The 12,252-nt window shown below is 53.9% G+C and overlaps 1 protein-coding gene across 2 annotated transcripts in view; it reads right to left on the minus strand.

Moving 5' to 3' along the window:
- The window catches only part of DEAF1 (DEAF1 transcription factor), a 60,841-nt gene that overhangs the window by 47,616 nt on the left and 973 nt on the right, over window positions 1-12,252 (minus strand). The window contains exons 1-6 of one of the 2 annotated variants that reach the window (XM_032271474.1): window positions 9,231-9,334; window positions 6,895-7,037; window positions 6,188-6,317; window positions 5,799-5,945; window positions 4,760-4,899; window positions 2,891-2,956 (exon numbers count right to left, since the gene is read on the minus strand). In XM_032271474.1, the coding sequence (XP_032127365.1) occupies window positions 2,891-2,956; window positions 4,760-4,837 (144 nt within the window). In that variant the 5' untranslated portion in view covers window positions 4,838-4,899; window positions 5,799-5,945; window positions 6,188-6,317; window positions 6,895-7,037; window positions 9,231-9,334. Of the gene's footprint in view, window positions 1-2,890; window positions 2,957-4,759; window positions 4,900-5,798; window positions 5,946-6,187; window positions 6,318-6,894; window positions 7,038-9,230; window positions 9,335-12,252 lie in introns of those variants that run through there. The other variant, XM_032271473.1, reaches the window with a different exon arrangement.

Genomic DNA, 12,252 nt, shown 5'->3' on the forward strand with positions numbered 1-12,252 from the left:
CCGGGGGGCCGTGTGCTGGCGTCCGCCGTGACGCTCCAGGCAGACCCAGATCCAGGGTCTCTCCCTCTGCCAGTGCCACACGGTCCTGATTAGTGTCACAACCTAGTAAGCCTTAAGACCCCACAATTCGATTTCACCCATTTTAGACTTTTATTTAAAAACTGTTTGGCTTTTTTATTTCCTTTACCTTTCTATATAAATTTTAAAATCAGCTTGTCTGCATCTACAAAGAATTGTTGCAGTTTTGATAGTAACTGTGTTAAACCTAAGAAGCACCTTGGGAAAAAGTCACATCTTTGCTACACTGAGTCTTCCAATCCGCAGACACAGAACGTCTTCTCAAGTATTTGAATCTTCCCTGGCCCCCTTCTTCAGCATTTTCAAGTCTTCCACATACACACCCTGCACATGATTTCCTACGTTAGCATCCAGCCACTGAAAATGATCCACCTGCAGGCTAAACTGCCGGATGGGACTGACGCCGTCCCTGCTCTTCACGCCTGCAGTGTCTCTGCGTCTCACCTGCTGGCTTTTCCAAATCAACTTCAACATTACTTCACATTCACAAGATGTTTTTTCCACTAGAATCACATGAAATCTATATATGAACTAGACAGTTCTAGAATGTTTAGTTTTTCACCCCAAGAACACGGTAGGTCTCTCCATGTTATTTTATTTTTTTTGAGATAGAGTCTCACCAGGCTGGAGTGTAGTGGCGTGATCTCGGCTCACTGCAACCTCCGCCTCCTGGATTCAAATGATTCTCCTGCCTCAGCCTCCTGAGTAGCTGGGACTACAGGTGTCAGCAACAACACCCGGCTGATTTTTGTATTTTTAGTAGAGACAGGGGTTCCACGATGTTGGCCAGGCTGTTCTTGGAAGCCTGACCTCATGATCCACCCGCCTCAGCTTCCCAAAGTGCTGGGATTACAGGTGTGAGCCACCACACCCAGCACTCCATGTTCTCAAATTTGTTTTTATTTTCTCATAATTACCCAGATTAGTAATAAAATTAAAATAAGGATATCTCATTAGTCAGCTTTCAATTAATTTTAAGATTTTTTTTTTTTTGAGACAGAGTCTCATTCTGTCACCCAGGTTGGAGTGCAGTGGTGCAATCTCAGCTCACTACAATCTCTGCCACCCAGGTTCAAGTGATTCTTCTACCTCAGCCTCCCAAGTAGCTGGGATTACAGGTGCCCACCACCACACCTGGCTAATTTTTGTATTTTTAGTACAGATGGGGTTTCACCATCTTGGCCAAGCTGGTCTTGAACTCCTGATCTCCTGACCCACCCGCCTTGGCCTCCCAAAGTGCTGGGATTACAGGCATGAGCCACCGTGCCCAGCCAATTTTAAGATATTTTAAAATATAATTCAACATTAAGGGAGGCTGAAATGAAACTGGTATGTTCATATACTACAAATTAGTGTAACGTATGAACATTTGAAAGCTACAGAGCAATATATATTAAAATTAATGAAAATTATTTTGGAGCCAGGCGCGGTGGCTCATGCCTGAAATTCCAGCACTTTGGGAGGCTGAGGTGGGCAGATCACATGAGGTCAGGAGTTCAAGAGCAGCCTGGCCAAGATGGTGAGACCCCATCTCTACTAAAACTACAAAAATTAGCTGAGTGTGGCGTTGGGAACTTGGAATCCCAGCTACTCGGGAAGCTGAGGCTGGAGAAGTGCTTGCACCCAGAAGGCAGAGGTTGCAATGAGCCGAGATCACGCCATTGCACTCCAGCCTGGGTGACAGAGCAAGACACCATCTCAAAAAAAAAAAAAAAAAAAAAAAATAGGCCAAGCACCGTGGGTCACACCTGTAATCCCAGCACTTTGGGAGGCTGAGGTGGGCGAATCACCTGAGGTCAGGAGTTCAAGACAGGCCTGGCAAATATGGCGAAACCCCATTTCTACATTTCTACTAAAAGTACGAAAATTAACCGGGTGTTGTGGCACGTGCCTGTAATCCCAGCTACTTGGGAGGCTGAGGTAGGAGAATCTATTGAACGTGGGAGGTGGAGGTTGCAGTGAGCCAAGATCGCACCACTGCACTCCATCCTGGGCGACAGAGTGAGACTCTGTCTCAAAAAAAAAAAATAAATAAAAATAAAATTATTTTGGGTCTTTTTGAAACAGTTAAATATTTAGAATAAGGAAATATGTTAAAAAGACATTAAAAGCTCTCTACATTAATCAGTTTACAGTAGCATTTTTCTGACATGTTACAAATTGCAGAATATAAAATGGCATATACACATTTATTGCAGCCATTGGGAAAAGTGCGTATGTTTAGTTTTAGAGTTAAGGTGGTGACATTATAACCACTTTTTTTTTTTTTTTTTTTGAGTCAGAGCAGTTTATTGCCAGGCTGCAGTGCAGTGGCAAAATCTCGGCTCACTACAACCTCCGCCTCCCGGGTTCAGACGATTCTCCTGCCTCAGCCTCCTGAGAAGCTGGGACTACAGGCGTGCACCACCATGCTGGGCTAATTTTTTTTATTTTTAGTAGAAACAGCGTTTCACCATGTGGTCCAGAATGATCTCGATCTCCTGACCTTGTGATCCGCCCACCTCGGCCTCCCAAAGTGCTGGGATTACAGGCGTGAGCCACTGTGCCCGGCCCCACTTTTCATTATTTAAGGAGCCTTCCATAAATGCTCTTTGAACAACATCTTGGGGGCCAGCCACGTGCCCCCATCGAGACATCAGGATTCACTGTGGTGTATCCGGGAGCAGGGACAGAGCAGCCCGGAGAAGTAAGGATGCATCTCTCTCCAAGGCAGAAGGCAGGAGGGAATCAGCTAAGAGGCCAAGGCTGTGGGACCCACTCAGCCACCCCAGCCCCACCAAGTGCTTCTGCTCCAGACATGCTGGCAACTTACCAAGGTCATGTCGTCACAGCAGGCAGCACAGGTGCAAGAGGCAGCATGAGGGTTTAAGATCCCGTCCTGAAACATACAAAGTACCATGATGCATTAGAAAGTCAGCCCCTTGGCCGGGCGCAGTGGCTCATGCCTATAATCCCAGCACTTTGGGAGGCCGAGGCGGGTGGATCATGAGGTCAAGAGATCGAGACCATCCTGGTCAACATGGTGAAACCCCGTCTCTACTAAAAATACAAACATTAGCTGGGCATGGTGGCACGTGCCTGTAATCCCAGCTACTTAGGAGGCTGAGGCAGGAGAATTGCCTAAACCCAGGAGGCGGAGGTTGCGGTGAGCCGAGGTCGCGCCATTGCACTCCAGCCTGGGTAACAAGAGCGAAACTCCGTCTCAAAAAAAAAAAAAAAAAAAAAAAGAAAGAAAGTCAGCCCCTAAACATGAACTGTTCAATACTAGAAGGTTTTACCACTTACCTGTCATTCATAAAGATAAAAATTCTTTTTTTTTTTTTGAGACAGGGTCTTGTTCGGTAACCCAGGCTGGAGTGCAGTGGCACCTGCTTGGCTCACTGCAGCCTCCGCCTCCCCAGTGCAAGGGAATCTCCTGCCTCAGCCAACCAAGAAGCTGGGATTACAGGCCTGTGCCACCACACCTGGCTAATTTTTATATTTTTAGTGGAGACAGGGTTTTCCCATGTTGGCCAGGCTGGTCTCGAACTCCTGGCCTCAAGCAATCCACCTGCCTCAGCCTTCTGAAGTGCTGGGAGAAGTGCTGGGATTATAGGTGTGAACCATGACGCCCAACTTAATAAAAATAAAAATTCTGAGAAATCAGGGCCAGGTGCTGTCTCTGCTAAAAATACAAAACAATTAGCTGGGCATGGTGGCTCATGCCTGTAGTCCCTGCTACTGGGGAGGCTCAGGCAGGAGGATAACTTAAACCCAGGAGGCAGAAATTACAGTCAGCCGAGATCATGCCACTGCACTCCAGTCTGTGCGACACAGTGAGACTGTCTCAAAAAAAAAAACTGGTAACTTCCAGAGCCTTCTCTTTTTCACAATGCCATTATTGGTGGTAGGATCGACCTCTTTTCTTTCAAGAATTTGCAAAAGACTCTACAAGAACTGCTTCCTTAACACCACCCAAGGAACTAAACTGGAATAGGAATTAGAAGGCCTCTTCTCTTAGGAGCAGACTGAAGAGAAGTCAGGTGACTTTGAAAGAGTCACGGGCACTCAAACAGAAGCCATGACCTTAACTTCCACTCTTCTCACTTTCTTTTTTTTTTTTTTTTTTTTTTTTGAGACGGAGTTTCGCTCTTGTTACCCAGGCTGGAGTGCAATGGCGCGATCTCGGCTCACCGCAACCTCCACCTCCCGGGTTCAGGTAATTCTCCTGCCTCAGCCTCCTGAGTAGCTGGGATTACAGGCACGCGCCACCATGCCCAGCTAATGTTTTGTATTTTTAGTAGAGACGGGGTTTCACCATGTTGACCAGGATGGTCTCGATCTCTTGACCTTGTGATCCACCCGCCTCGGCCTCCCAAAGTGCTGGGATTAAAGGCATGAGCCACTGCGCCCGGCCCACTCTTCTCACTTTCTATGTGTTTGCGCCTATTCTGTGCCGGGCGCTGTGACCTCTTGCCCTTCTCCCGACAATCCTCCAAGGGTCAAATCACCATCATCCCATGTCACATCAGGAAACTGAAATACAGGGAGGGTAACTTACCCAAGGTCACACAGGCAGCGAGCGGAGGCCTCAAACCCCGTCTGTCTGACCCCGTGGTCTGTGCCCCCTCTACCAGCTGGGCCACCTAGGAGGGCCCCACGTCCGAACTGCGTGCTGAGCACGGGTGGGAGCGTCCGGTACCTGGATGAGGCACTGCAGGGGCCGGCCTGCGTAGCGAATGCTTCTCTTCCAGTCCTTACTGCTGGCTCTTCCTGCCATGGCCTCAAACTCGGTGGGACTGTACCAGTTCTCCCCCTGCTTGATGCACCGCCCCCGGCCGCCTGCAGGGAGGGGCAGCAGTCACAACGGCAGCAGGGGGAATGTCGCCCCCTGTCACCTCCCTCCTGGCGCCTCCTCCGCTGCTCCACCAGCACCAGCGCTCCGGCGGCCCACGCAATCTCACTCACTCGACAGCCACGTCTGAGCCACCACGGGTCTCCCTTTGTGGCCTGTACCTCTGACCCCCTGTGATCTCTCCACCCACTGTCTGCAGTCTCTGCAAGCTCAACCCGTCCCACACCGAGCACCTCTGGTACCTACTTCCGGAGCCTCTGTACCTACAAGTCCCAAGCTGACCTGGCAACTGGAGGAACACGTCCCAGGCCTGCCTCCCTCCCTCCCGCTTCCTCAACCCGCCAGTCTCCCATCCTATGGGTCATGATGGCCTCTCAGTTCACCCCCAGATGGTTCCTGGGACCATCCCTGCCCTGCACCTCTCCAAGGCCTCGGCTCCAGTTCACAGGAAATGGGTGTCACTTGCACCTACTGTCTTTGTAACTAGTACTATGTGCCAGGATTTTCCTCTTTCTCAGCCTCCAATTTATCCTAGGGGGATTATGAGCGGGAATACAGCTTTGAGGTCTGAAGCTGCAGTCCGAGCCCGAGCCCGGCCCGCCCCTGCACGGAGTCCTCCCTCACCAGAGCCCGGCCCGCCCCTGCACGGAGTCCTCCCTCACCCGAGCCCGGCCCGCCCCTGGACGGAGTCCTCCCTCACCCGAGCCCGGCCCGACCCTGCACGGAGTCCTCCCTCACCCGAGCCCGGCCCGCCCCTGGACGGAGTCCTCCCTCACCCGAGCCCGGCCCGCCCCTGGACGGAGTCCTCCCTCACCCGAGCCCGGCCCGCCCCTGCACGGAGTCCTCCCTCACCCGGGCCCGGCCCGCCCCTGCACGGAGTCCTCACCTGAGCCCAGCCTGCTCTTGTACAGCGTGCCGCTGATGTTCCGGCACCGCACGGGCAGCTCGCTGTCGTACACGGAGGGGTCCCAGTTGTATTTGGTTCCACCTTTTTCTTGGCCGGGAGCCAGAGGAGTTGGAGGAGACTGAGGACCTTGGGCAGAGCAGAGAGTGCAGGTGAGAGGCAGGGCACTCACCTTACAGGCCCCCACCTCCCCGCAGCACTGCCTCCTTCAACTGCAGAGAAACTCTTCTCAGCCAGGAAAATATCACGGCTTCTACTTAAGATCTATTAATATCTGAAATATCTATTAATATTCGAAATTTACCACAAAAAGAAACAAGCAAACAATTAAACGCCTGAAATAAATTCTAGATACTCAGGCACCGCTGTACCTGGGGTGAGGGGGGCCGCTGGGCCCTTCAGTCCGGTGGTCTCCACGATGCTGCCATCCGTGTGGACGACAATCAGTGTGGCCTTTTCGGTGTTCAGGCTGTCCCCGATTTGAAGGGCTGTCCTACCAGACTGGAAGGAAAAATGGCTCTGTCAGGCCACGTCTGAGCAAGACACCGGCCTGTCACTGAGCCCACCTGTGCTGCCTCCAGCAAGGCTCTGGCTGTTGTGCCAAGAAGGGCCGTTGACCTAGGCATCCCGTATCTTTTCCAAAGACACCTCCAAGAGACTCAAAAACAGAGCCCAGGGCAAGAACAGACAATGCCTGCATCTGCGAGGTGCTGAGAGAAAGGGGTGCCACCGTTTGTCACGGGGAAAGAGTAAATGTGCTCTGCAAACAGGAAACACCCTAACTTCCACCTGAGCAGCTCCCACAAGGTCAGTTTTCATGGAGGGTTTCCAGCAGACCAAGATGGCCGCCACGGACAAGGCCTCAGGCAGGCCTCCCTCTCAGGCCCTGGCCCCAGAGGCCCCTACAGATGGCAGCTAGAGACCAGGGCCTCAAATCCACATTTCCACACTGGCTGAATGATGCTGCTGACTGCTGACTGCTTCCTCTGGGCAGGTCCCCAAATCACTCTTGAAACTGCACAGACCCTGCCACAGGCAGCAGAGTCCCCATGCCCACCCAGCACTGCTGGAATCTTACCCCCACCCTGGCCACGTCATCCAGCAAACTCTGGCCTCCGGGCTCTGTTCACCCAGCTGTGGGACAGACCAGAGATCTCCACGGGCCTCTCCAAACCCAGCGTTCCGGGTGCTCCAAGGTTTTCATTTTGAATTTGAAACCAACTGAGGCAAAGTGGGAAAACAACTGTTTCTTACATCTGAAAATGTCACTTTCACATCAGGGCACTAAGCAGGAGTTTATCATGGAGTAGAGGGACCCCCAACGCACATGCCTGGCGCCGGGGCTCCCGGAGGTCCGAGGGCCAACACCTCACACCGGGGGTCCCACCATGCGCCTGAGTCACCACAGATCTGCGGCTCTTCGCTGAGAACGGAAATTTCTCATGATTAAGAGTCACAGGGTATTTTTCTTTTTTTTTTGGATGGAGTTTCACTCTTGTTACCCAGGGTGGAGTGCAATGGCGCGATCTCGGCTCACCGCAACCTCCGCCTCCTGGGTTCAGGCAATTCTCCTGCCTCAGCCTCCTGAGTAGCTGGGATTACAGGCACGTGCCACCATGCCCAGCTAATTTTTTGTAGTTTTAGTAGAGACGGGGTTTCACTGTGTTGACCAGGATGGTCTCGATCTCTTGACCTCGTGATCCACCCGCCTCGGCCTCTCAAAGTGCTGGGATTACAGGTGTGAGCCACTGCACCCGGCCAAGAGTCACAGGGTATTTTTCTTAGGAAGGGAACATACAGTTATTTGAGCGCACACCCTGCTGGGTTGTCAGTTTCCAAACAGGAACACACCAGTCTCTGGGTTTGCTGGCCTGGAGGGAAGAAGACCAGCCTCGCCCTGTGCAAGCCACCCCCGCTCCCTGTCACAGCACATTCTAGGCACCCACAGTTGCCTTGGGCTTCAGCCCTTCCTAGGAGATGAGGAGACCCCAGACCCCGCTGCCAGGAAGGAGCAGCCTGACTGAAAGGACAGATGGCCATGTGGCTGTGGGTCAGCTTGTGCGTGGTCCCAACACCCATCAGAACTAGACCAGGTTTCTCGGCTGGGAGCAGTGGCTCACGCCTGTAATCCCAGCATACTGGGAGGCCAAGGTGGTAGCTGCCTGAGGTCAGGAGTTCAAGACCAGTCTGGACAACATGGTGAACCCAGGAGGTAGAGGTTGCAATGAACCGAGATTACACCACTGCACTCCAGCATGGGTGACAGAGTGAGACTCCACCTCAAAAAAAGAGAAAGAAAGAAACCAACTTTCCAAGTTTCGTATGTTTTTACTGACGTCCTTCACAAGCTTTCTGTTTGCTGCCATTCTAACAATAACTCCGCTTTCCAGCTGGGCATGGTAGCTCACGCCTGTAATCCCAGCACTTTGGAGGCCGAGGCAGGTGGATCACCTGAGGTCAGGAGTTTAAGACCAGCCTGGCCAACATGGTGAAACACTGTCTCTACTAAAAATAAAAAAATTAGCCCGGCATGGTGGCAGGTGTCTGTAATCCCAGCTACTCAGGAGGGTGAAGCACAAGAATGGCTTGAACTCACATGGCAGAGGTTGCAGTGAGCCGAGACTGCACCACTGCCCTCCAGTCTAGGTGACAGAGCCAGACTCCATCTCAAAAACAAAACAAATACTCCACTTTCAGGTATACGGAGATGATGTCCCCGGTGTGCGATCAAGGCTGGAAAGACTATAAGGAACAGGTGCCAGTGGACCCAGGGCAAACCCCTTTCTGGGACTGGACCCACCACGGCGTCTGCCACTTAGAAACAAGGCTGCCTGCCCTGGCTGACTGGGTGTCCCCAGAATCACCGAAGGCCCCACATATAACACATAAAGCAGGCTGATACGGCACGATTTTGAAACAGCTCTCAATGTGCCACAGACACTATTTGAACGCAACTGGCTCCCAGCAGTTTCCTAAATAGACAGCAGTAAGGCATGCAGAATGAAGGGGCCAGGGAGGCTGCGCCAGACGCTACGAGAACAGGACATGTCGGGGGAGCGGGATGCTTCTCTCCACGGCCCTGCAGCTCCAGCACCAAGGGGCACAGGCAGACCGGGCCTCGAGCAGAAGCTGAACTGTGGCCTGACAGCAGCCTGGGCTGGGTCGGGAGCTGGGAGTCCCCGCCTGACGCAGGCCACAGCCCATCTGGTGAGGTGTGACTCTTTGACTGGCCTTCCATGGGCAGGCAGCTTCTACCCCAGCTCTGATTTCTCCCACCTCAGCACAGCCCGAAGGCTCCTGAGAGCAGAGTGAGCCAGTGCGTCCTCCCGAGCTCACGGAGCAGACGCTCGCACTGCAGGCTGAGCCCCGGCGTGGCACCAACCCCGCTGGGCTATGCCCCCTGGAGCAGCTTACCAGAACATGTCCTGAGATGGACGCGGCGTTCGCCACAGACGTGGTGAAGACGTTATCTGCAGCGGTCCCCACATTAGCCACTGTCACTGTGGTCACCTCTGCAACAGAAGAATCTCATTTAACAAGTGACAAAAGCCAGAACTGATAAAGCAAACAACCTCACTCAGGTGCTTCAAACAAAGTGACCCCCTTGGGTACGTGCATTTGCAACCGGGAAGAGCTTACACTTCCCTAAAACACTCCATCAACACCTCTAGTCCATGGTCTCAGCCATTCAGCTCTTCCAGGAAAGGACAGGAAATCTATCCTTCCCAGTAAAGCTCTTTACAGCCACCCCCACTCCCCCAGTGCTCTACGAAACCACCCCTGGGCTTCTACCTCCTATGGCGCAGCTGTGAGTCCTGCCAGTCAGGTGTGCCCTGCGCCTACATGGAGCTCTCGGCCCCCCACAGGTGAGGACACCTGGACTTACTCTGGCAGCTCACTTCCCGCCTCTCCTCCAACACAGTGGTCAGGCCACCACGGACAGGTGACCTTGGCCCCAAGCTCACTGTCCTTGCCCTTGGTCTCTAACCCCTTCCTCCTAAAAAATGCATCCAACCAGGCCAGGCGCGGTGGCTCACGCCTGTAATCCCAGCTCTTTGGGAGGCCGAGGCAGGCGGATCATGAGGTCAAGAGATGGAGACCATCCTAACCAACATGGTGAAACCTCATCTCTACTAAAAATACAAAAAATTAGCTGGGCGTGGTGGCATGCACCTGTAGTCTCAGCTGCTTGGGAGGCTGAGGCAGGAGAATTGCTTGAACGCAGGAGACGGAGGTTGCAGTGAGCTGAGATCACGCCATTGCACTCCAGCCTGGCGACAGAGTGAGACTCTGTCTCAAAAAAAAAAAAAAAAGTGCATCCAAACTGCCTATGCCCCTTGGTGCCACCCACCCCACCCCCTACAGCATGGAACTCAGCCCTCTGACATGCAGACAGGGCAGGTCTCACAGAGCTCAGCTACACCCCCACCTCCCACCACCTGTCACCCCAGATAGGTCCCACAGCTCCAGCCTCTGTGTGAGGCCCTGCCACCAGCATCCCAAACCCTCCTTTCTGCCTCTGCAAAGCCTTTCCTTATGTTTCTAGACCAAGCAAGGGACTCTTCTGTCACCCAGCGTTCTAGAATGTCCTTGCCCAGAGCAATCTCTGGCACACAGCAGATGCTTAAAAGATACTGGTTGAATGAGTCCTGACCATACCATTAACCCAGCACTCACCAAACTGCCCTCAAAATGCCTGTTCGCTATCTGTCTCCACTAGCAGACCATACCAGGCACACGGCTAACTCACCCTCACCTCTCGGCAGCACGAGGCCCGGCAGGCGGCACCGGGCCACGGTGAGTGCTGAACGCCAGGCCCACGGCAGCCCTGGGCACCCGCCCAAAGCTGAGTTACTCAAACCTGGAAACTACTTGACTTCAGCTATTCGTAATTTGTAAAACATATTAAAATGCTTTTACCACATCAAAACACAACTACAATATTCTGCAGTAGAAAACATACATCAACATGTTTCTCTGACATCATGACAGACAGCATCATGTTTCTTTTCCACATTCAGAAAAATACGTGCAAAAGGCTGGGCGCGGTGGCTCACGCCTGTAATCCCAGCTCTTTGGGAGGCCGAGGCGGGTGGATCACGAGGTCAGGAGTTCAAGACCAGCCTGACCAATATGGTGAAGCCCCACCTCTACTAAAAATACAAAAATAAGCCGGGCATGGTGGTGGGCACCTATAACCCCAGCTGCTCAGGAGGCTGACGCAGGAGAATCACTTGCACCCAGGAAGTGGAGGTTGCAGGGAGCTGAGATCGCACCGCTGCACTCCAGCCTGGGCGACAGAGTGAACTCCATCTCAAAAAGAGAGAAAGAAAGAAACGTGCAAAAATGACAAAAACTTGAAGTAAACCTCATGGCCCAAATCTCAACGTCAAACCAGAGCTTATGAACAAAAGCCAACCTCTGAGAGTCATGAAGCCTTCCCCTACTTTTTTTCCTTAACCAACCAAACAAGCAGCAGTGAGCCCCTTGCCTCCGAGGGCCACGCAGCTGACCACATGCAGCCTGGTCGCTGCTGCCAACCCCCACCCCGCCCCAGGCCGAGCAAGCACCCAGAGCACCTGCAAAGCCCTGACACCCGGCACGCCCACCAAGCTCCCTAGGGGAGAAGCTCCTCACACGCAACAAGCAGCATCTCCAGGGCTCTGAACACTCGGCTGCCGGTCCCTGGGGACACTTGGGAGCTCCAACTGGGAAGGGTGCCGTGCGTGGGGAAGCTGGTGGGTGGGGAGGCCTACCCCCACTGACTCCAGGGCGGGACACAGGAGGCGGTGGGACAGGCTGCAGCAGACCGCCCCAGCCCCGCAAGCATCTGTGGGCTCTGCCCGGGGCTCCCAGTGCTTTGGAGCCTGAGAAGGAGGCTGCTCTGTGTGCCAGGAAACTACGAGCAGCTTACACAAAAATATGGGCTGGCAACCCACAGCGGCCTCCGCAAAGGAAGCCCGACAGGACGGGGGAGGGAGCAGCAGGTCCTTAGAGGAGAAGGCAGGAGGAAGGAGGGGGACTGAGCAGGGAGCCTGCACAGGTGGCCCCACGGCTCCCCCGGGCCACCACACAGCCACGCTGGCCTCCGGCAGCAAGGCCTCCAGCAGGCCGCCCACCCCGGCTCCCCGGCACTCAGGTCGCTTCTCCGGGACAGGTGGGTGAGGGGAACCAGGATGGACCAAGGCAGGGCAGGGGCTGCAGGGGGCAGCGGTAGGAGGCGAGGCTGTCGCAAAGAAAGGGGGGGGGGGGGGGGGGGCAGGTGAGGCTGGGCAGGTCACCTGGGGCAGGTGAGGCTGGGCAGGTCACCTGGGGCAGGTGTGGGGGCGGGCCGGTCACGTGGGGCAGGTGTGCGGGGCAGGCCGGTCACGTGGGGCAAGTGTGCGGGTCGGGCCGGTCACATGGAGCAGGTGTGAGGGGCAGGTGGGGCAGGCCG

This window comes from Sapajus apella, unplaced genomic scaffold (genome assembly GCF_009761245.1).
Source record: "Sapajus apella isolate SASKATOON/1434 unplaced genomic scaffold, GSC_monkey_1.0 scaffold234, whole genome shotgun sequence".
NCBI classification, from domain to species: Eukaryota; Metazoa; Chordata; class Mammalia; order Primates; family Cebidae; genus Sapajus; species Sapajus apella.